Raw genomic sequence first — 23777 nt, 5'->3', positions numbered from 1 at the left:
GGGAAAGCTACAAGGAGTGCTGCTGGTAGTATGTCCCCACAGCACGGGAAGCACAACAGATGAGGACAGAGCTAAAGGAGAAGCATAAAGGTTTACAGATGAGCTTGGCAAAAGAAGTTTGAAAATCTCTGCTCTGAATTGAAGTCCCAAATCTATGTTATTTCCATTGTTTCATGCCACAATTTCTGTAAAGCGTACAGTTTTGTTTATGGCAAGGGTGAACCTCATACCATCTACAATGAGCAACCTGCTAATATCATCCTTCTGACTCATACAACTCTAAGCTGCATGTCTGTAGAAATTTACTAATTAGCCAGTTGTTTGGAAGACAATGTGGAAAAGCTTTTTGGGGAGTGCATAACACCACAATGCATCCTCACCCTAAACAGTGCCCAGGAGGAATTCCAGATTATCTGTGGACAAGAAGAGTTTGTTGATTGTGCTCTTTATTTGCTTAGTTCTAATTGTCTGTGTGCTGATTCTTCCCTTGCAGCTTCGAATGTCATGGCTCCTTCATGGTGTCTTGCTTGGAGATGTTTCTCTGGTCCTTGTTGAGAACAAGACTGGGAAGGAGCAGAGCAGGAAGCTCTGGCATTTTGATAACAGAAAAGGAATGGGGGTCTGGCAGAAGATGGTCAGGCCTCTCACTGATGTGTCAGACAGGTAGGAAACCTTATACTTCTTTTGCATTAGGTGTTTCTTAGTTCAGTTCCAAGGCATCTTAAAATTCTTGACAGATGAGCTTTCAGGGACTGAAAGTTCTTAGCAGTGGGGTAGCCACGAAAACACATTCTTTACTTGTCTCACTGGCTGATGAGCATGCATTAGAGATTATTGTGATGGAATATAAGGAAAGAGCCTGTTCTCAGTTATATTGGGCACGTAATGTAAGGAAACTGCTCATCACATTCTGTGCTTAAGTCTAATCCAAGAGAAGACCTACATAGAGCATATTACTGTTGTCAAGCCATATGATTTCCAAGATATGTAACCCAGAAAACTGCCCTTTTTTCTCCTAGCTAACTTTCACAAACTTGTAGACCAAATATTTAATATGTGCACAAAATTTATGTCTCATTTTCTGCCTAAATAGGGCCACCAAGGCGGCTAACAAAATATATAAAATTTATCATAAAATCAGGTAAAACATAAATGTACATGTACAAAAAGCCAACAATGAAAGCATAGGGCAGGAAGATGAGGTCATCAAGGGAATGCCAAAAAAAAAGGACAAGTAAATATCTCTAGAGAGGGAGTTCCACATTTTTGGTGCCATGACCAAGAAGGCCCTCTTAGGTTACCACCTACCTAAACTCAGAAGGTAGTGGCACCTGAAACAGGGCCTCAAAAGATTATTATAATGGTCAGGTAGGTTCATATGGGTGTAGTCAATCCTTAAGGTATGTTGTTCCCAAACCATACAGAGCTTTAAAGTTCAGCACAAGCAGGGGTGGAATTCTAGCAGGAGCTTATTTGCATAGTAGGCCACACACCCTTGATGTAGCCAATCCTCCAAAAGCTTACAAGACTCCTTACAAAGGAGCTCCTGCTAGAATTCCACCCCTGACACATTGAATTGGCCTAGAAATAATTCAGGAACCATGCAGATGGAGTGATGTGGTCCCTAGGATCCCTCGTGTCAACATCCTAGCCACAGATTTGTGTAACAATGGACATTTCCAAACACTTTCAAAGAAGCCCCACAAAGAGCAATAATAAATTTGCAATAATCTAATATAGATGTCACCAGGGCATGCACAAAAGTGACCTGATCTTTTCTGTCCAGGAAAGGTCACAGTTGGTAATTGGTTGAAGCTTGTAAAAGGCATTACTGACCATGGCTTCTACTTGCTTATCCAACAGGAGGCTTGGGTCCAGCAGTACCCCCCCCCAAAAAAAAAGAAACCCCAAAAACTATAGACTTGTTTCTTCAGGGAGAGTACAGCTTCATCCAGAAAAGGAGACTTCTTAAATTCTGGATCAATCCTATTGCTCACCAGAAGCACTTTTGTCAGGATTAAGCTTCATTTTATTAGCCTGCATCCATCCCAAAATTGCCTCAAGTCACCAGTTTAGGTTTTGACAGCCTTCATGGAATCTCCTGGAAACACAAGATAGAGCTGAGTGTGATCTGCATATTGATGACAGCCCAGCCCAAATCTCCAGATTACCTCACTCAGTGGTTTTATGTAGATGTTGAAGAGTATCTACATACATGAAGAGCCCCGTGGCGCAGAGTGTTAAAGCTGCAGTACTGCAGTCCTAAGCTCTGCTCATGACCTGAATTCAATCCCCGGTGGAAGCTGGGTTTTCAGGTAGCCGGCTTGAGGTTGACTCAGCCTTCCATCCTTCCGAGGTTGGTAAAATGAGTACCCAGCTTGCTGGGGGGGGAAGCGTAGATGACTGGGGAAGGCAATGGCAAACCACCCCATACAAAGTCTGCCGTGAAAACATTGTAAAAGCAACATCACCCCAGAGTAGAAAATGACTGGTGCTTGCACAGTGGACCTTTCGTTTCCTGAAGAGTATAGGGGACAAGATACCCTATGATGGAAGGAGGCCAAAGACGAGCAGCAGCTCCTTAGGACAAACTTCTGAAACCTGCTTCCAGATAGGACTGACATCACCACAAAATGATGCCTCCCACTTTATCTGCAATATGTCAAGCAAAGCGTTTGAGCAAAACGACCTCCTGCGGATGCTCCACTTGGAACAGCTCTACTGTTCCACTCTATGCAGATACAATTGTGGCAGGAAAGTTTTGTTTCTTCTCCACCATCGCTGTCAAGGAGTAAGCTTTAAAATGAGCTTTAGCCCATTTTGCACTCTCTCTATTCCTGATTTTCTGAGTTCTGAATTTGTCTCATTTTATTTAGCATTAAACACTACCATTCTGCATGTAAGTGTCCCTTTAAGGATTTCCTGATTCCTAGAGCAAATTGTTTACTCTGCACACCATGTTGAAAGCACTGAGATTTTCTGCCAGCAAGGGGGGGAGAAAAGTGACCAACATGCACCTACCCCATAGCATGGCTTCCATCTCTTCTGTGGTTTCTCCCCCACCCCCCATCCCTTTTGCCATCCCAGCGCAGAGTGGATTAGAAACATAGCTGAACTCAGCTACCAGCGAGGGGAGAGAAAAGCAGCCAATGTGCTGTTGAGGCAGAGAAATAACGAGGTCTGCATAGACTTACTGGTATGAAGTGAGGTTTACTTTTTTGGTACCAAAAGGAGGACTCAGTCGGGAACAGGCCCCAAAATGACTGAGATCCATTTCCCTGAGCGCATACAGTTTTTCTAGCAAGAAAGAAAGTGAGTAGGCTGGCGTAAGCTTATCTGATTTCAAAGATCTCGCCTCATAGACTTCTCAGTAAATTTCCATGACATGATTCCTTTTACTTGATCTATTTACAGCAAGTCATCTTTAGGAGGCTGTTCTCTTATCTAATCTTCAAGCTGGAGCTCACAGCCACTGGGCGGTAGTCAATTTTTAATGGCAGTATTGCAACAGATACAGATGGAGAGCCAGTTTGGTGTAGTGGTTAAGTGTGCGGACTCTTATCTGGGAGAACCGGGTTTGATTCCCCACTCCTCCACTTGCACCTGCTGGCATGGTCTTGGGTCAGCCATAGCTCAGGCAGAGGTTTTCCTTGAAAGGGCAGCTGCTGTGAGAGCCCTCTCCAGCCCCACCCACCTCACAGGGTGTCTGTTGTGGGGGAGGGAGGTAAAGGAGATTGTGAGCCGCTCTGAGACTCTTTGGAGTGGAGGGCAGGATATAAATCCAATATCTTCTTCTTTAGTTTGAAGGCAAAACATGCTCTTATTCAATATAGCAATTATTATTATTGGGGGTATTAATTAATTATTCAGGGACTCTCCTTCACTATCTGCACAATTCTTGGGGAAGGGTTTGCTGGAGATAAGTGTGGATAGTGGAGCGGGCATACAGTAACCTACTTGAGTTTATCAATTAACTCATATCGATAAACAAAAAACTTACTTTTAAAAATGGGGGGGGGGGACAAGGCTGCCACCTGGTGTCAGATCAGCCTTTTGTGAATTGCAGGAGGGCAAGTTGACTGAGAGCCAGTTTGCTGTAGTGGTTAAGTGTGTGGACTCTTATCTGGGAGAACAGGGTTTGATTACCCACTCCTCCACTTGCAGCTGCTGGAATGACCTTGGGTTAGCCACTGCTCTGGCAGAGGTTGTCCTTGAAATGGCAGCTGCCGTGAGAGCCCTCTCATCCCATCTCACAGGGTGTCTGTTGTGGGGGGAGAAGATACAGGAGATTGTAAGCTGCTCTGAGTCTCTGATTCAGAGAGAAGGGCAGGGTATAAATCTGCAATTCTTTTTTAATTTTTTACAAGTTTATTGAAAAAATGCAAAACCATACATAGTACAGTATCGTGATCAGGTTACAGGAGTCAATGAGAATAATAACCAAAATTTTAACAGTTGCATGTAGGATTAATGGCAAATGTGATTTACAGACAGGAACTAAAACAGTGCCTTAGTAGGTTGCGGATTGAGTTAATACCGTCATGAAGAGGTGGCAGTAAAATGAAGATTAAGCAGTTGAATAAGCATCAAAAAGATGATAATAATAATAAGTCATAACAGCAGTAATAAGGAAGCAGTGACCACGTTTATATTGTAAGCTAACTACATGTAAAATAACCATTAAAAAAAGAAAAGCAAAAGATAACAAAAGTAAACAGGAGGAAGGGAGTAGAGGATAAAGAAGGAAGAGTAAAATTATAAGACTAGAATATCTATAGGGGAAGAAAAGTTGAATAGAGAGGGGTTGTGAGAAATGTGTTCAATGAGAGGAAACCAAATAGAAATGAATGAGTCGTGGTTTAGGGCTGAAGGGGAGAGACATAGGGCGTTTTCGCACTGACCTTAATCAGCAGCGACGTCCCTCTTCACAGCGCAGGATCTGCACGGATTTCACACCAATTGCTGCGGAGCACCCGGAAGCGCCGCAAAGTCCCGTGGCTTTTGCGGCGCAAATGGAAACTGCCAAAAACCAGTTTTGTCAAATTCATCTTGTTTTGTCAAATTCATCTTGTCTCTTCCTCCACTGTCACTCTTGTCATTGGCACTGTCCTGAATCACTGCCTGGCCATGGTTAAATGGCTAAAAATGAAAAAAAATGAAACTAAATCACTTCAGAACCAGTTTGGTGTAGTGGTTAAGTGTGCGGACTCTTATCTGGGTTGTCCTTGAAAGGGCAGCTGCTCTGAGAGCCCTCTCAGCCCCACCCATCTCACAGGGTGTCTGTTGTGGGGGGAGAAGATAAAGGAGATTGTAAGCCGCTCTGAATCTCTGATTCAGAGAGAAGGGCAGGGTATAAATCTGCAATTTTTCTTCTTCTAAATCCTGAAATGACAGAGGTAATGCTGGCTGGGAAAGTGGGGGTCTTGAAGTCCATAGCTGTCCCCACTTCTGATGGAGTTCAACTGATCCTTGTTGACTCAGTTAAAAGCCTTGTGATCATACTGAATCCATCTTTATTAAGTTCTTTCAACCAACTACCATGTCAGTCTGTCTGTAGCAGCTGAAAGTGTAAGAGTCCAGTAGCACCTTAAAAACTAACAAAATTTGTGGTAGGGTATGAGCTTTCATGAGTCACTGTTCACTACTCACAAAAGCCCATGCGCCCTACAACAAATTTTGTTAATCTTTACAGTGCTACTGGACTCTTTCCTATAGCTAGTTCTTTCCTTTTCTACAGCAACCCTCTGAAACTGTTCTGACATTGACATTCTTCGTATGATTTTATTGTGCGGGCAAATGGATATTTCTGGATTGACAATCACATGAGTACATTGCTCTTTCATAGTTTCCCTGTAATGGAAATGTCTAGGAAGTCAAATCCTCTGCAGGTCCAAATTTGTTCACCTTAAGCACTTCTGGGGCTGAAGCAATAATCAATGTAATTGCTTTATCAGGAGTTGTAACTTTAAAAAAAATGTATGTTCAAAGACATGTGGGAAGTGTTATATATTCTGTTTCAGAAACTGTTTGATGGAGCTGTAGATTACAACAAAAAGTGTAAAAGAGAGAAGTATGATCAGAATCTAGCAGTCCTATCTATCAGTCTGTTCAAAGGTGATGGGTGTTTATTTTTGTGTTTACTTATGTGTATAAATACCATCAATATGCATGCTGCTTTATAAAGTAATGTAAGCAACAGTTGGGTCCCTACTTCAAGCAATATATATATTTATATCTAGACTGGAAAATTATGAAAGATAACACAGAGAGGTAAGGAGGGAGAAGTAAGTAGGGTTGCCCATCCCCAGGTGGGAGCAGGGGATCCCCTGGTTTGGAGACCCCCCCCCCCCCCGCTTCAGGGTCATCAGAAAGCGGGGGAGAGGGGAGGGAAATGTCTGCTGGGAACTCTAGTATTCCCTATGGAGATTTATTCCCATAGAAAATCATGGAGAATTGATCTGCAGGTATCTGGGGCTCTGGGGGGGGGGCTGTTTTTTTGAGCTAGAGGCACCAAAGTTTCGGTATAGCATCTAGTGCCTCTCCCCAAAATACCCCCCAAGTTTCAAAAAGATTGGACCAGGGGGTCCAATTCTATGAGCCCCAAAAGAAGGTGCCCCTATCCATTATTTCTTATGGAAGGAAGGAATTGAAAAGGTGTGCCGTCTCTTTAAATATGATGGCCAGAACTCCCTTGGAGTTCCCTTGGAGTTCATATATGCTTGTCACACCTTTGCTCCTGGCTCCGCCCCTAATGTCTCCTGGCTCCACCCCCAAAGTCTCCTGACTCCACCCCCAAAGTCCCCAGATATTTTTTTAGTTGGACTTGGCAACACTAGAAGTAAGAGTAACATGGAATGTACCCAAGCAAATACATTGTTATGCATTTAGGCTTCATTTCATTTCAGTTGGTAGTAAGTGTTTATTATCTCCCTCAAAATGCTGTTCATCTTCAATTCTGAGTGTCATAGTCTAAGGGAATGGCATGCTCACATGAGGTAATGAAGATAAATCCCATGTTTACTTCTAACCAACCAGATGAAGCATTCATGACCTCCACAAACACAGAAGGGGTAACAAATTATAGCCCAGTGATGTGGGCATTCATATTCAGCTTCCCCCCCACCCAAGGAGCATCACTTGCTATGAGATGCAGCCTGAAAGGACAAGAACCAGGAAGATATGAGTAGTGCCTAGACCGTCATAGGGCTAGTATCTTTTCTTGCACAAATTCCCAGACTTTCTCAACTTACTATCCTTTCCCCCTCTCTATTACAGCAGACTTTAAAAGTTAGTACACTACCATGTTGCTTTTCAGTAATAGGCTAGTAGGTTGCATCCATAAACAGCAGTAGCTATAACTACCTATTTAAGCTACTGAGAATCTCAGAGAGATCCAGTACATGGAACAGGTTAGGCGTATTATCCATATTATGATGATTAAAAGCATGGAAGTGACTTCAGCTCAACAAAGCCATTTAATTTGCAACCAGTTTTGAATTTAGACTCTGAAGGAAGCAGGCAGACAGTGAAAAGATATAGTTGGGCATGGCTAAAAATAGAATTCAGCCTGGAGAAGGACTGAAAGTGGCTCTTTGAGACTCTAATGCAGAATAAGTGGTTCTGTGCCCATTTTACAAATCTCCTTGCTTCTAAGAGGTTCTAAAAATAGACTCTGTAAATAAAGTAAGTATTACAAATATACTATAAATACTCATCCCCCCCCAAAAAAAAACCCCTTTCAGAACTATCCCCATAATTCTCAGTACTAAGAAAGGCAGATGTTCATATAAAAAAATAAGTGACGGACATGTGAGATTCCTGGTGGAGATTCCATCATCCCCCCTCTTCCACCAGGCCAGCCACTGCCTGCCTGCACCACACCACCACTCTCACAAGCCAGCTACTCATCAGCCTCTCCTCTGCCTGCCCACCTGGCTCACATAGGGGAGAGCAGCAGCAACTGTCAGGAAGTTCTTCCTAATATTGAGCTGGAAACTCTTTTGATTTAATTTCAACCCATTGGTTCTGGTCCTATCTTCTGGGGCCTCAGAAAACAATTCCACACCATCTTCTATATGACAGCCCTTCAAGTACTTGAAGATGGTGATCATACCTCTCAGCCGCCTCCTCTCCAGGCTAAACATGCCCAGCTCCTTCAACCTTTCTTCATAGGACTCGGTCTCCAGACCCCTCACCATCTTCGTCGCCCTCCTCTGGACCCATTCCAGCTTGTCTATATCCTTCTTAAAATGTGGTGCCCAAAACTGAACACAATACTCCAGGTGAGGTCTTACCAGAGCATAGTAAAGCGATACCATCACTTCACGTGATCTGGGCACTATACTTCTGTTGATACAGCCCAAAATTGCATTTGCCTTTTTAGCCACCGCATCACATTGTTGACTCATGTTCAGCGTATTATCCACTAAGACCCCTAGATCCTTTTTGCACATACTACTGCTAAGACAAGTCTCCCCCATCCTATAACCATACATTGGATTTTTCCTACCTAAATATAGAACTCTATATTTATCCCTGTTAAAATTCATTTTTTTTATTTAAGTCCAGTTTTCCAGCCAGTCAAGGTCATCCTGTATCCTGTTTCTGTCTTCTACTGTATTTGCAACCCCCCCCCCCAATTTAGTATCATTGGCAAATTTAATAAGCATTCCCTCTATTCCTTCATCCAAATAATTTATAAAGATGTTGAACAAAGCAGGTCCCAGGACAGATCCTTGAGGCACTCCACTTGTTACTCCTCTCCAAGAGGATGAGGAACCATTCACAAGCACTTTTGGGGTGCGATCTGTCAACCAGTTCCAGATTCACCTAACGGTAACAGGATCTAAACCACATTTTACCAACTTGTCAACAAGGATAGTATGTGGAACAATATCAAAAACCTTACTGAAATCAAGATAAATGATGTGTACAGCATTTCCCTGATCCAGCAAGGTAGTCACTTTCTTTAAAAAAGAGATCAGGTTAGTCTGATATGACTTGTTCTTGAGAAACCCATGATAGCTCTTAGTAATCACTTCCATTCTTTCTAAATGTTCCAGGACCGACTGTTTGATGATTTGTTCTAAAACTTTTCCAGGTATAGACATCAAGCTGACGGATCAGTAGTTACCCGGATCCTCCTTTTTCCCCTTCTTGAAGATGGGGACAACATTCGCCTGCCTCCAATATTCCGGCATCTCTCCTGTTCTCCAAGAATTCTGAAAAATAAGAGCCAGAGACTCAGAAATTACATCCACAAGCTCTTTTAGAACCCTTGGAAGCAATTCATCTGGCCCTGAGGTGTTTATGTACTACCCCTATGCTGATCCTAGGTTGGAACTTCATACCCTCCTTATATGTTCTGTTTTTGCCATGTTAAGCACCGTTTCCCTCAGAAGAGAAGACTGAGGAAAAGTAGGAATTGAGCAGTTCCACCCTCTCCTCATTACCTGTTACAATTTCTTGCCCTCACAATGGGCCTACCATGTCCTTGCTCTTTTCTTACTCTGAACATAAGAAAAGAACCCTTTTTTGTTGTTTGTAGCATCTTTGACCAGCCTAAGCTCATACTGAGCTTTAGCTTTCCTAACTTTTTCTCTACAAGCACTGGTGATTTGTTTATATTCATCCTTGGTTATAAGGCCTTCCTTCCAATTCCTAAAGGAGTCTTTTTTATTTCTCAAGTCTTTAGAGAACTGTTTATGGAGCCACTTCAGCTTCTTTAGGCTTTTTCCATTTTTTCTTTTCATAGGAATCGTCTGTGATTGCGCTTTCAGTATTTTGCTTTTAAGAAACTCCCACCCCTCCTGAACACCCTTCCTCCTAAGTATTTCTGACCATGGGATTCTACGCAGCATAGTTCTAAGTTTATCAAAGTTTGCCTTTCTGAAGTCCAACGTATAAGTCTGACTATGTATAGCTTTTCCCTTCCCTAAGACTGTAAATTCCAAAATCACATGGTCACTACTGCCCAGGGTGCCCTATTTCCACTTCCTCAATCAATTCTTCCTTGTTGGTGAAAATCAAATCCAAGAAAGCAGATCCCCTTGTTTCCTTCTTCACTTTCTGGAAAAGGAAATTGTCAGCAAGACAAGTCAGGAATCTATTTCACTTTTCATTTTTAGCAGAGTTGGACTTCCGAGAGATGTCCGGGTAATTGAAATCTCCCATGATCACTGCATCCCTTCTCTTGGAGAACTTTGCAATCTGCTGTAGAAGTATCTCATCCAAGTCCTCTGCCTGACTTGGTGGTCTACAGCAGACCCCCACAATAATATCACTGTTATTTCTTACTCCTTTTATTTTTACCCAGAGACTCTCAACTGAGCTGCCATGCTCAGATTTACATATTTCCTCACAAGTATATACCTCCTTCACATATACTGCTACGCCTCCGCCCTTTCCCATTTGCCTGTCCCTTTTAAATAAGTTGTACCCTTGAATCCTAGTATTCCAGTTGTGAGTGTCATCCCACCAAGTTCCAGTAAGGCCTATTATGTCATAGTCTCCTTCCTTCATTAGGATTTCCAGTTCCTCCTGTTTGTTTTCCATACTCTGTGCATTAGTGTAGAGACATCAGAATCTATGTTTTATGCATCCCGAGGGTTTAGTTTCCATACAAGCCTGCAAGTTAACATTACCTAACGTATATGCCACTCTTTGCAAATCTTCAATGTTCTTATCCCAGTTTCTGGCATCATATGAGGCTTTGAATCCCTCCCCCCCCCCCAAAAAAAAAACCCCACCATGGCAACATTGGTTGCTTCCTTGGAAAACTTTGAAGTGATGTATGGTAGCTCTAGGACTCACTGGAAACTCTGTGGGTTTTATTCTATGGAAATTCTATGGTTTTCCAGTGATTCCTAGAGCTACCCTCACAAGTATATACCTCCTTCACATATACTGCTACACCTCAGCCCTTTCTCATTTGCCTGTCCCTTTTAAATAAGTGGTACTCCTGAATCCTAATCCAGTTGTGAGTGTCATCCCACCAAGTTTCAGTAAGGCCTATTATGTCACCGTCTCCTTCCTGTATTAGGACTTCCAGTTTTTCCTGTTTGTTTCCCCATACTCTGTGCATTAGTGTAGAGACATCAGTACCCACGTTTTATGCATCCCGAGGGTTTAGTTTCTGTACAAACCTGCAAGTTAACATTACCTAGCATATGTGCCACTCTCTGCTAATATTTAATGTTTTTATCCCCAGTTTCTGGCATCATACAAGGCTTTGAATTATTGTCTCGCTCCCCCATACAATTTAGTTTAAAGCCCTCCTTATTAGGTTAGCAAGGCTGTTACTAAACACCCTTTTTCCTACCACTGTAAGGTGCAAACCATCTCCCAATAGAAGACCACCATCTCGAAAGCGTAAACCATGATCCAGACATCCGAATATTTTCTGACAATACCATCAACATAGCCAGTCATTTATTTGAAGTATTCTTCTTTCTCATCCTAAGCCACGGCCTTCAACAGGAAGCATTGATGAGAACACAACCTGTGCACCCAGCTCCTTCACCTTCTGACCCACAGCCACATAGTCTTTTCTAATACGTTCAGGGCTATTATGGGCAGTATCATACGTTCCCACATGGATCAGCAAGAAAGGATAATAACCTGTGGGCTTGATAAGTCTTCCAATCCTTTCTGTCACATGCTGGATGTGTGCACCCGGCCGACAGCAGACCTCTTGGGATGACAAGTCCGGGATGACTTGTACTTGCCCTCTGCTCTTTCCCAGTAGCATACTGGGCATTTTCTGACCTGAGGGGCTCATCTTCCAATGCCATATCTTTTAGCCTTTTGTTACTGTCCATGGGGTTTTCTTGGCAAGAATACTACAGTGGGTTGCCATTTCCTTCTCCAATGGATCACATTTTGTCTGGGTTCTCATATGTGGCCTACCCATCTTGGGTGGCCCTACATGGCATAGCCCACAGCCTCACTGAACCATGCAAGCCCTTTCGGCACATCAAGGCAGCAATCCATGAGAGGGTTGCATTATTTACTGTGTATTAAATAACTGGCTCCACCAGTTCAGGTATTGGTTTACCTCCATGTCATTTGTTTAACAAATATGAGTGTTTTTTTGTGAATTCATTCACATTTCATTAAGTTAAAGGAGGGGGAAGAAATCAACATGAGCATATGCAATAGCAGTTACTGAACTTGGCTGCCTATTGTATCAAATATTGAGCATACAGACATAAAAGTGGAACGTAAGATCAAAGTACATGGGTGATCGACTTGTATTGAGTACTTAAAATGAGTATTACAAACAGAAGAAATTTGTATTAAGAGCCAATATTTACAAACCAACCATCACTAATTAGAAACAGAATGTACCAGAATCTCAAAAACTGTATCACTGTGTTAATGGTAACTGCAGAAAGGCCCCAAGATGGCAGTTGACTGAATAGTTTCCCCTTAAGATAGTAGCTTGACACTTTGTATACTCTATACAATGGGTGTTAATCATAATAATATTAAGTATTCCTAATTCCTTGGCAGGTGAGAAATCCAGGAGTACAAGGAAACACTGGGAACTTAAAAACTTGAATCCTATAATGCCATTCAGTCACATAATAGTAGGCCCACCAAGAGGCCAACTTTTTTGTTTGAAGAAGAGGGGAGGAAATTATTGCTGATTCTCTCCTTCTGCTGCATTCTCCCAAATTGTATCCCACCCAGGTCTCGGATTCAGTGGAAGCTCACAAGAGCGTAGCTTCTAAATCTTTCTGAGAGTTCCACCTCCTCCTTCTGAGAGTTCCAGCTCCTTGTCCATTGAATAGTAGGTGCAGCTGCATAACAATCCCTGGATGAGCTCCACCACCAATTTTTCTACAAAACAACCCCTGATCCCACCCGCCATACACTCACACTCACACACACAAACACACACACACAATTCCTTCAGCTTCACTGACCTGAAAGGACATGATTTCAGGAGGGAAAGAAGGATGCAGTGAGAGGGATGATGCAGGAAATCTGCTTTCCTCCGGCATGACTCCACTTGTACTGTTTAAAATCTGTACTTTTATCTCTCTGTTCTATTTATCTGGTAATCTACAAACAGAGCCTACTGGAAGCAAGCAGGTTCCTTTTTTCTACATAGAGGCACTTCCTATGTGCAAGCAATGTAAAAGGTGAAGCGGTCCTCATAAATACAGATTCTCATGGTGTAAAGCTGACTGAATGTACCATAGCAATATCAGCAGTCTCCTTATCACAAGGAGAAACAGCATATATGCAAAACTGATGGACTTCCTTTCATTTAGTGCACTTATTTACCACATCATTAACAACAGCCCAGATGAAATAAATTTCATCACGTGCAGGCACATCACTAATGTTTGATTACTTCTATTCCTGGTGAGCATTAGTGCAGGAGCAGCTTTTTATCTGGCCCTACATTTTGCTTTGAAGTGAGGAGGAAATAAAAGTCATTGTTTAATGCTTTCCATTAATAGCCTAGTGTAGCATGAAACTAGCAAGAGCTGGGGAATATCATCACTTATTACTCTTAAGGCAAATGGAATTCAAATGGAATCATTTCATATGGATGGAATTAAAGAAAGCCTATAAATGTGAGATGTGGTTCTGAACCACACAATTCCCATATGGCTAGTCTGTTGCAAACTCTCACATTATTTTTATTACAAGTGTTGCTAAGATAATGACAGTGCTGTGGTTGTGAGGATCAATGTTCATGATTTCAGGGTGTTCAGTCTTCACTGTTTTGAAAAAGTAGGCAATGCTGTTTGGTCTCTTGAGAAGGGGGAAGGCAAGGAGGTGTGGGAATAAATGATTTATCAATTACAATATTCCCACATATTGATATTTGATTAGTACTTGCATCTGGAATTTGTTTTTGAAAATCTGTTCAAAATCTTTATTAAATAGAGGCAAGCAGATGATAAAAAAGGCCAAGAAAAAGGTAGAATAAGAAGGTGCAGGGGGTCAGGGAACAATGCCAAGAATAAGACTAAAGGAGGGCAGAGAAGAAATGAGAATTTGTTTCTGTATTTAAAATAATGATAGATATTAGATACCTCTTTCTGTCGCAGTGATTTTCAAGACAGCTTATATCAGATTTAAAGGTAGCAATGGGAAACTGGCTGGGGAGTTAGAGAAGTAAGTTCTGCAGTAAAAAGATCAAAATTGATGTCAGCCTGCCATATTCTGGTACATATATCAATTCTGTAATTGCCCCCCCAGGTCGGAATGAAGAGTCGGACACAAAGCATTGGTATAAATAAAGGGGCCACTTTATTAATCATCAAAATAAATCGGCAAGGGCACCCAAACTGCGGCCTGGTCAGGGCTAGGGGTCTCAACAGACTACTCCTCTGCCATTCACAGGCGAGAGACCCAGCCCCCAACCGGAGCTGTGTGACGCAGCTCCTGCCAAGCCGGCCCAGTTGGGAGGCACGCCCCAGAGGGCCCAACCACCAGACGCACGTCTCAATTGAAGGCACCCTCTAGTCGAGCCTCCGGGACACTCTGCATTCTTTCCACCCAAGGTCATCAAATCCCAAGGTTGATCATGCCGACCCCTAAAATCCCAAAAGGGGGATGTTTCATGGTCCTCCCCTAGCCACATAGTGCCCTACTCCAGAAAACCTGCCAAACTAAAGTGACCAACCTATTTAACAGCACCTCCTGATAGCCAAATCCACAATCCACTGTTTTGCTATGTAGGGTAGGCGAAGAAACACCCCAGCAACAGCCAATCAGCTAGGGAGCAAAAAATTCCTACCTGGCCCCCCAAACAAGCAACGACCAGCAAACGCTTACATAACAAACAGGGCGGGAGGGCGATTTTTGATGGGGACTGAGGCAGGGAGCGGAGGTCTGGCTGTTACAATGGCCTGGCCCCGGCCCTTCAAAAACGCACCCAAACGGGCCATAAGTCCTCCCTTCTCTCCCAGGGAGGCAAACAAAGCTGAAGCAGCCTAGCAGCATTGCTGCAGGCTGCAAGCCTCGGATTGCCTCCCCAGGTCGGAATGAAGAGGCTGACACAAAGCATTGATATAAATAAAGGGCCCACTGTATTAATCAGCATAATAAATCAGCAAGGGCACCCTAACTGCGGCCTGGTCAGGGCTAGGGGTCTCAACAGACCACTCCCGTGCCATTCGCGGGCAAGAGACCCAGCCCCCAGCCGGAGCTGTGTGACGCAGCTCCTGTCAGGCTGGCCCAGCTGGGAGGCATGCCTCAGAGGGCCCAACCACCAGACGCATGTCTCAATGGAAGGCACACTCTAGTCGAGCCTCCGGGGCAGTCTGCATTCTCCCCACCCCGGGTCATCAAACCCCAAGGTTGATCATGCCAGACCCCTAAAACCCCAAAAGGGGGATGCTTCATGGTCCTCCCCTAGCCGCATAGTGCCCTACTCCAGAAAATCTGCCACCACTAAGGCCAAGTCTCTACTTAGGGCTTAGCACCCACTGGAAACCCCAAGGCTACCCACAGCCCTTGCCGTAGATCTCTCAAGAAAAGCATGTTACCCTTTTCTGAGATATGTACCCCATCCCCTCTGTAGAGGTCAGGAAATTTCATAGAACTATCCGGATGGGGCAGATAGTGGCCCAAACCTCCATCCAATGCCTTCCTAATTTCCTTATTAGCTTTGAAGCGTGCCCTCTCAATAGCTGCAGGGTCCCATGCACTGCACCAAACAAGGTGGGGCAGCATGGCTGACCAAATTATAGTGGTCCCAGGCTATCGCTCCCTAATATACTGAAGATCCTCATGGGCCTGCCAGACTAACGCCTTACCTTTTACTAGCCCCAGATCATTCTGTCCCAGGTGAATAATTAAAACCTGAGGAGGAAGGCCCATGCTTCCATGGAATAACAAAGACAGCAGACCCGGCCACTGAAGGCCCCGGCGCCCCTGCCACTCGATACAAACATATTGGCTGAGTCCCAGCTGAGAGTTGACCAAAGTTCTCCGTGCTTGATGAGCGGCCCAAAACACATGGCTCTGACCGCAAACGAGAACTCGGCTCCTCTGGTAAGAACAACAGCATCTAAAAAAAGAAAAAACAGTCAAACAAGAATGTAACCAGCAACATTTCAGCCAAACAATTAAAGCTAGGGACTGAGCAAAAGTCGAACATAAGACTTGTAAGCCAAAGAGCGCCAACATCCCAAGCGCTGAATGGAGAAGGAAGGATACCCCAGGGCCGCAGCTGTCGAAGCTGCCCCTATTCTAAAGAAATGGGTCCCAAACCTCACTCCAGACGACCCCAGCTCACCTAAAGCCCGAGACATCACAGCCCAAAACTGATGCTTTGTCAGAGGGCTACCATTATCGTGACAAAACAAAAACCCTTCCTTAGACCCCCGAGCTGCCAAATAAGCATTCAAAGCATAAACTGGGCATAGCTCAAGCTCTGAGCAGGTGCCAAGCTCAAGCACGGTACCTCTTTGACCCTGGTCCATCTTAGAACGGCGGACAGTAATGACCGCTTTGCCCTCAGATAACCTCAGGTCGCGTAGCGACAAAGCATTACCAGAAACGTCGTTTCTGGACCGAGCCACTAGCTCGCTAACCCTAAGAGCCCCCCCAAAAAGGCTACCAAGGACGCAGCATGAAACAAAAAGGGCTCAAAATAGGAAGCACACACCCTACCCCAAACCTCCTTCAGACCCCTAAGAATCAGAGGGGAAATAGGTTTTTGTGCATCCAGCCTAGGTCCAGCCTCTCTAGCCCACCCCTCCAGCATTTTTTGGAGACGAAAATCAGTTGTTTCCTCCTTATAACCCAGCGCTTACTGGCAAAAGCCAATGCAGATAGGCGCTCCCTAATGGATCGCACGGCCAGTCCCTTACCTTGTAAATAAACACAGTAGTGCAGCAACTGCTCCACTGGGAGACGCCAAACGCTGCGATACTCTACCTCAGCCTAAAGTCCTCAAACTGCCGCACAACACATTCATAAGACTTCTTGGTGCTGGGCACAATGGCTAGGCCTATCGCTCTGCAGGCCTCGGCTCTTCAATAAGCCATAGCTCCTGGGGCATTGACACCACCTCTCGATCGGCATCTGGGGCCAGCTGATGAAACCTCTCCATCTGTTTACGAAAGAGAGCATCAGCCACCCCGTTATTCACCCCAGGAACGTGTTTGGCTAAAAACAATATGTTAAGCCACAGACAACGCAGAGTGAAGGCCCGCACCAACCTCATAACCTGCTGGGATTTGGATGAAAGGGAATTAATGACATGGACCACCGCCATATTATTGCAGCAAAAATGAACTGTGCGATTGGCCATATCCTTCCCCCACAGCCAAACTGCAACTAGAATGCGAAAAAACTCGAGAAATGTAAGATCTCGGTTCACTTCCGCCTGCCTCGAGGAGTCTGGCCAACTGTCAGTGCACCAGTGTCCGCGGAAATAGACTCCAAAACCCAGAAATCCAGCAGCATCAGACATGACCTGGAGCTCAGCTTCGAGCCTTATGTCTTCTCTCCAAAAGGAGATCCCATTAAAGGATTCCAAAAATTCTTGCCAAACCCCCAAATCTTCCCGCATGCTGCTGGTAACCCATGTTCTATGCTGCGGCAAGCGTAGGCCTGCCATTGCGTCACAAAGCCTACGGAGAAAGGCCCACCCAGGAGCAACCACTTTGCAAACAAAGTTAATATACCCAACCAGCTGCTGCAACTCAATCACCTTCCGTTTAAGAAGAAAGGAATGAATCATGTTCCTTAAATCTACTAGTTTTTGGTAAGGTATCCTGGACAACTGCCCCAGGGTATCCAGCTCAATCCCCAAAAAGATCAGTTTTTGGGCTGGACCCTCCGTCTTTTCCTGAGCTAAAGGAACCCCAAGTTCTGCAGCCAGCTCCATAAAGCCAGACAGCAGCTGAGCACAACGCCCCATCCCCATGGGATCCACAAAAAGGTAGTCATCCAAATAATGAATGACATTCTGTAAACCCACCTTTTCACAAACAGCCCATTCCAAAAATGTGCTGAAGTACTCAAAGGCTGAACATGATACAGAGCAGCCCATTGGCAATGCTCTGTCCATGTAAAATAAACCCTCAAAAGAAAACCCCAAGAGCTCAAAATCAGCAGGATGAACTGGTAAAAAGTGAAATGCAGATTTAATATCACATTTTGCTAACTCTGCCCCCACCCCGCAACGTCGTACCACGGCCACCGCCTGATCAAAACTGGTATACCTAAATGCTCAGGAATCCCATCATTAATGGACTTCCCTTTGGGGAAGGAAAGATGGTGAATCAAGCGAAATTCCACGACAAAAAAGGAACCCGCGGCCCCTGAAAACGGATCCTAAAACTGAACTTGAAACCATTTAACAGGTAAACACTGTCAGCCCTCCATGGGTACCTGGACAGCCAATGCTCAAGAGGACCCACTTTTATTGGACTGGGCCCCTTTTCCAGCCTGATAACTTCCTCCTCCCCCTCCTGGCTTCTTTTGATTCTTATGCACCTGGGCTTTAGGGCAGTTGTTGAAGGAGTGAAGCCCACCACACATGGGGCATTCATGCTTGAACTGAAAAGCCTTTCTGTTACACACTCCCAGAGAACCGAACTCCCAACAAAGCAGGCGGGGTTGAACCCCCTGCCCCGCAGGAAGAGGCTGCGGAAGTCGAGGAGGTAGAACCTGATCTGGCCATCAAATGACCGCTATCAGAGCGGTCACCTAAGTTTTGCTGGGCAGGAAACATGACCTGCAGCCAAAGCTGCTAGTGAATGCGGTCCCACTGAAGTAAAGGGTACAATGCGGCCCTCATCCTGAATTCCTCGTCATATTGAATCCAGGCAGGTCCACTAAACATAGTGTACCCTTTATAAATTATATCCAGGTACTGGATGAGTGCCGCTGCCCTCCACGACTGGGCACGTGCAATCGCTCCAGCATAGATAAAAAACCCAGGCAGCCAGTTCACCCAAGTCTGATCCACCTTGTGCTTCTTCAATTTTTCTTTCTCTTTGTCGTCCAGATCCTCCTTATCCTTCTTTTCCAACTCCCGAAACAGAAGGGAGAAGATATCGACATACTCCCCCTTTAAGATCTTATCTTTTGTTGCAGGCAACAAATGATCCCTTAAAGGCAAAGCAACCTCCCCAAAAGGTAAGGCAGTAAAAGGAACCATCCCATAAGGAGAAGGGGCGCCCCAACTCCCCATAAAAGAGCCTGCACTACCTTGCTGTCCCACACCCGGCCAAACTACATTGCCCCATAGGCCAAGCCCAATTTGATAATGACCCCATCTTTGCGGGGGAAGCAAACCCTGTACTCACAGCAGGGATGCCCTGCCCCGCAGGCGAAGCCGGACCCTAAGGCCTCCAAGGCCAAACCATCCCAGCATACGCCTGCGAGATGTCCCCAGCCTTACCGACGAATCCAGCTGTCACCACCGTTGACCCAGCTCCTGCAGCTCCAGATGATGACACCGATCCCGTGTCTGGACCACCAAGGCCCATGGCACTGCCAGTGAAGAATGCACCAGATCTGCCCTCAAGAATAGACAACCTGGTTAGTACATTCACTTGGAGCCCCTTCTTTGAAGCCCTTTCCCCTCCTGCCCCTTCAGAAGGAGAAATGCCCGACGCCTGTTCCAGCACCCGCAGCTTTTGCATGATGTTTGTATTAACAGCCTCATCACCCTCCTCGTCAGAAGACGACAGCTGGGGTGGAGACCTCTTAGCAGGGGCCTTAGGGGCCTTTGGCGCCGGATGCTTCCCTTTTGGCTTCCCCAACCCATTTCCCCCAGGCATCTCTATAAACTAAAGGAGACCCTCAAAATGGCTTCCGCACAATGTTAACTAAAATGGCCGCCCTCCCTTAACTAAGAAGAAGGGGACCCAATATGGCCAACAGCCACAAAATATCAGGGAAGCAAAATGGCAACGCAGCAAACATTAATCCTCCCCCTGCCTGCCTGAAGTAAAATTCACCAAATCAAACCACTTCCTTGTCAAAGAAGGGAGGTGCTGGGCACCCCAACAATAAGGAAAGAAAAAAGACCGCCTTGTGTGATCCTGACTCCAATCAGCCGACGACCCGCAGAGTCCGTCCTCGCAGCCCCAAGACAACAAGGGAGCACACAGCTCCCACGAGACGTCTTTTGCCTGCGAAGAAGGCCGCCACCACCACAGATGCAGCCTCCGAGCCTCTAGCTCCCGAATCCCCGCAAAATGGCACAGTCCCCGACGAAGAGGCAAGGCATCCCTAACGTCAGCACAACCAGCCCTCCAAGATTGACCCTTCCGAAGCCGATCCTTGATGGGGACTGAGGCAGGGAGCGGAGGTCTGGCCCCACCCCTTCAATAATGCACCCAAACGGGCCATCAGTCCTGCATTCTCTCCCAGGGAGGCAAACAAACCTGAAGCAGCCTAGCAGCATTGCTGCAGGCTGCAAGCCTCGGAATCTGTATACATTTCCTTCATTTCATATTCTGCACCACTAGTAGTAGACAATGGCAATAGGCTGTGCAGTGCTCTAACGTTCTGTCCAGTGGAAAACCTACTGACCTGATTTAGGGGACTTCGCCAAGGATTGCCCACATATTTGTTTGTCTATCGCTACAGCTGCTACAGCAACAAAATCTTTTTTAATAATGGCATTCATCGGTATGGGGAAAAAATCACAGTGCAGGGGGGAAAAATCACTATGAATGACTACTCAGCAAATTGGGGTTCAGAAACATTATCCATCTCTCAGTTAATTTATCTATATATATCCCAGATTGATTCCTCATGTGGAATGGTAATTTAAGATATGAGCTATTTTCCAAATTAGTTTAGACCAATCAAATTCTGGCAGGGGGTAGTACATAATATTGTATCTGTAAGCAGCTTTATAATTAGTCTCAAATCATTATTTTACATTATATATTCCCAGATGTTGGTTGAGAGACTTGGGATCTCTGTGTATACTGCCCTCAGTTCTATGATGGAAAAAAGTAAATATGTAAATACAGTAAAAAACATAATAAATGCCTTGGGGTATCATTTCATTAACAAGACCAAGAATAATCTCCCAAAATTTCTGAATACTAGGAGCAAACCAAAATACACATATAAAGTCTGAGGAGAGAAATTACACAGAATGACACTTCCAAAGCAAGTCTAACATTGGTTATAAATGCACTGTAATCAGTTAGAAGTGCCACTGGAACTAAATCTTACAACATCCCCCCCCCCCTGTAAATTGGAAGTTATTATCCTACAAGGTATATTAATCCTAATCCAATTCCACTCCTCAATCAAAGCATTAACTTTTTAATTCATCTCCCATTTCATCGCACATCCAGGAGGAAATTAATCTGAGTTCAACAACAATTAATATATTTTTTCTAAGAAACCCTTAGCATTAGTCCTTGTTATTTTTTAAAAGACAGAAGTGGAAGTGCTCAGGATATTGGATCATATACTCAATATCATCCTCAACTGCTTCTCTGTACCTGTACAAAATATACAGAGCCTTGGCAAGGCTCCATTGCCTTTAACATCTGCATGACAGGTATCAGTTCAACACTAGAAGTTTATCTCAGTACAAAGACATAATCATGATATCACTCTGTCCCGTTGCTCATCTGTACAATGGAAGTAAGGATTTCTACATTGGATGCCTGTGTGCAAAAGCAGAATAAAATTAAAGCACTTTGTCAGACAAAAATGTGGGGTTTGCTTATGGAGAAAAAACTGTTGAAATTCAGATCAGATCTGAAATGTAGAATATTTAGGCCTTCTGTGTATAGATTTTTTTCCTCTCTCCTCTTGCTCACGTCATATGACATCCCTCCTCAGATGTTTTCACTGACTTCTTTTCACTTCGCATAGCCATCTGCTTACTTTTTCATTTATCCATGGATTGACCACCCCAGCCTATGGCCTGTTATACTCCTTCCCATGACCTCTGCTCCTCCAAGTTCCAGCACTATCCCTCAGACAACATGAGAACCCCTGCTCCCTTAAAGCACTCCACCTCTCTCCTTTGTTGTCCCAATATCTGGAATTCCCTTCTTGAAGATCTTCCTTGCTTCAAATCCACCCTCAAAACTTAATCTCTACCCTTTGTCTCATTCCCATAGTTCTCATTCCCAGTTACAGACAAGCTTTGAGTATGTATAACAACATTTGCAACAGCCCCCTCTTACGCTTTTGTTTTCCCTATTGTGTGTTTCCCTATTGCAAGCTCCTTGGGTCTTTGGAGTTTTTTTTTTCCAAGTAAGGCACTATGTACTCTGATGATACAGTATAAGTAATGCAAATTATATGTACCATATTAGTAGTGCGATACCAAAAAAATAGTTCAACTGATGCTACTAAAACATCTTAATGCACCAAATTTCCAATCCACAAATATTTGAGAATTGAAAAGTTTCAAAAAAAAAATCTCCCTTATTCTTTTGCAAGTTTTCTTTGATCTGCAGCATCCATTAAAAAAAACCTACCAGAAATTGCTTCTTTTAAAAGTGTATCTAGCCAATCAGGGATCATATACACAAAACACCTGATGATGTCACCTAATCACACAGATTTTACTACACGATGACATTAGAAAGTGAAACCAAAGTTAGTATAATACTTCATGTTCTCACTCTGAGCTACTGAATTTCACCTAATCATAGCCCATTTATTGAAAAATGCAGAAATGAGGGCAAGGGACCACTCTGCATTTCACATCATTCTTGGTTAAAAGCACTCTGCATCTTGAAGATTTTGGAATGAAAATCCTGTATTTGGAACACAACAGCATGACTTTGGTGTCCTTATTCATTGTTTCCCATCCTGTGAGGCAGGTGTATGTCTCTTAATCTGTGTGCATTGCACCTTAAAAGCAATAGGAAATTTAAGGCAGCTACAGCAGTAGCTCATAAACTTCAAGTAAAGGCTTGGACCAGGTTAAGAATAATCACACAAGATGGCAGCAGAACTTGTCATTCAATGAAGTACCATTTAAAAGTTGGAAAACAGTGAGTGCTTGATCTCTGTATCTCTGTAGGTCTCTGACTCATGCTAGATTATCTTACTCTGTGTGTATGTGATTCTCATGTTTTCTTTTTGATAGCCATCCTTGAATTTAATGGATTTTTGAATGTAATAGTTATGGAGCAATTATTGGATTGTAGCTTGAGGAGGAGAGCTGTGTGATTCTGAATGATGTGCCTGCAAGCCAGCATTAAATGCTCAGTAGACATCCTAATCCTTGGGTCCTAGAGTGTTATTAAAGCAAAGGGAATGAATACAAAACCACAAACTGAGCTCTGCACTCTAGCAGGGAAAGTTCCCTGCTGATCCATAGTGTATGTGTGAATTCAGTTTCATCAGCCAGGCAGGTCCAGTATCCAATGCGAGTGAAGGAACTTGGAAGCACACTGACATGTACATACATGTACACATTTAGGTCAGGAGCCAAGGAAAATGGGGAGACAAATCTTACCAGGGAGAGTGGAAAGAGAATCACATCCCCATGGAATAACTCCATCATGGTAGAAGGGATAGGCTTCTCTTTAAACTATACATTCACATTTTTGTACATTTGACAGGAACAACATACCACACTGCTAGCCAAGTGGTTGCATGGCCGAATAAAAGTTTGTAGCTATGTCTAGTGTGATACTAATTTTAGTTAAGTCATTATCAGTTCATTTTGCTCATTAGCAATTGGTTTCATTTTCTTTATTTTAGGAATTAGATAGAGATAAAATACAATCAGACTTGGATGCACTTGCAAAAATTGGTCAAATGTGAACAAGATGCAGTTTAATAGAGATAAATGT

The 23777-nt window shown here is 44.0% G+C and overlaps 1 protein-coding gene across 1 annotated transcript in view; it reads left to right on the top strand.

Moving 5' to 3' along the window:
• Nucleotides 1-23777, top strand: part of ALK (ALK receptor tyrosine kinase) — a 908221-nt gene that overhangs the window by 709330 nt on the left and 175114 nt on the right. Inside the window, exon 9 of the mRNA XM_060245392.1 lies at nt 494-663. Coding sequence (XP_060101375.1) covers nt 494-663 — 170 coding nt within the window. The remainder of the gene's footprint in view (nt 1-493; nt 664-23777) is intronic.

This window comes from Heteronotia binoei, chromosome 1 (genome assembly GCF_032191835.1).
Source record: "Heteronotia binoei isolate CCM8104 ecotype False Entrance Well chromosome 1, APGP_CSIRO_Hbin_v1, whole genome shotgun sequence".
NCBI lineage: Eukaryota > Metazoa > Chordata > Lepidosauria > Squamata > Gekkonidae > Heteronotia > Heteronotia binoei.
Note: the sequence above shows the minus strand (reverse complement) of the source record. Positions and strands in the feature narration are given on the sequence as shown.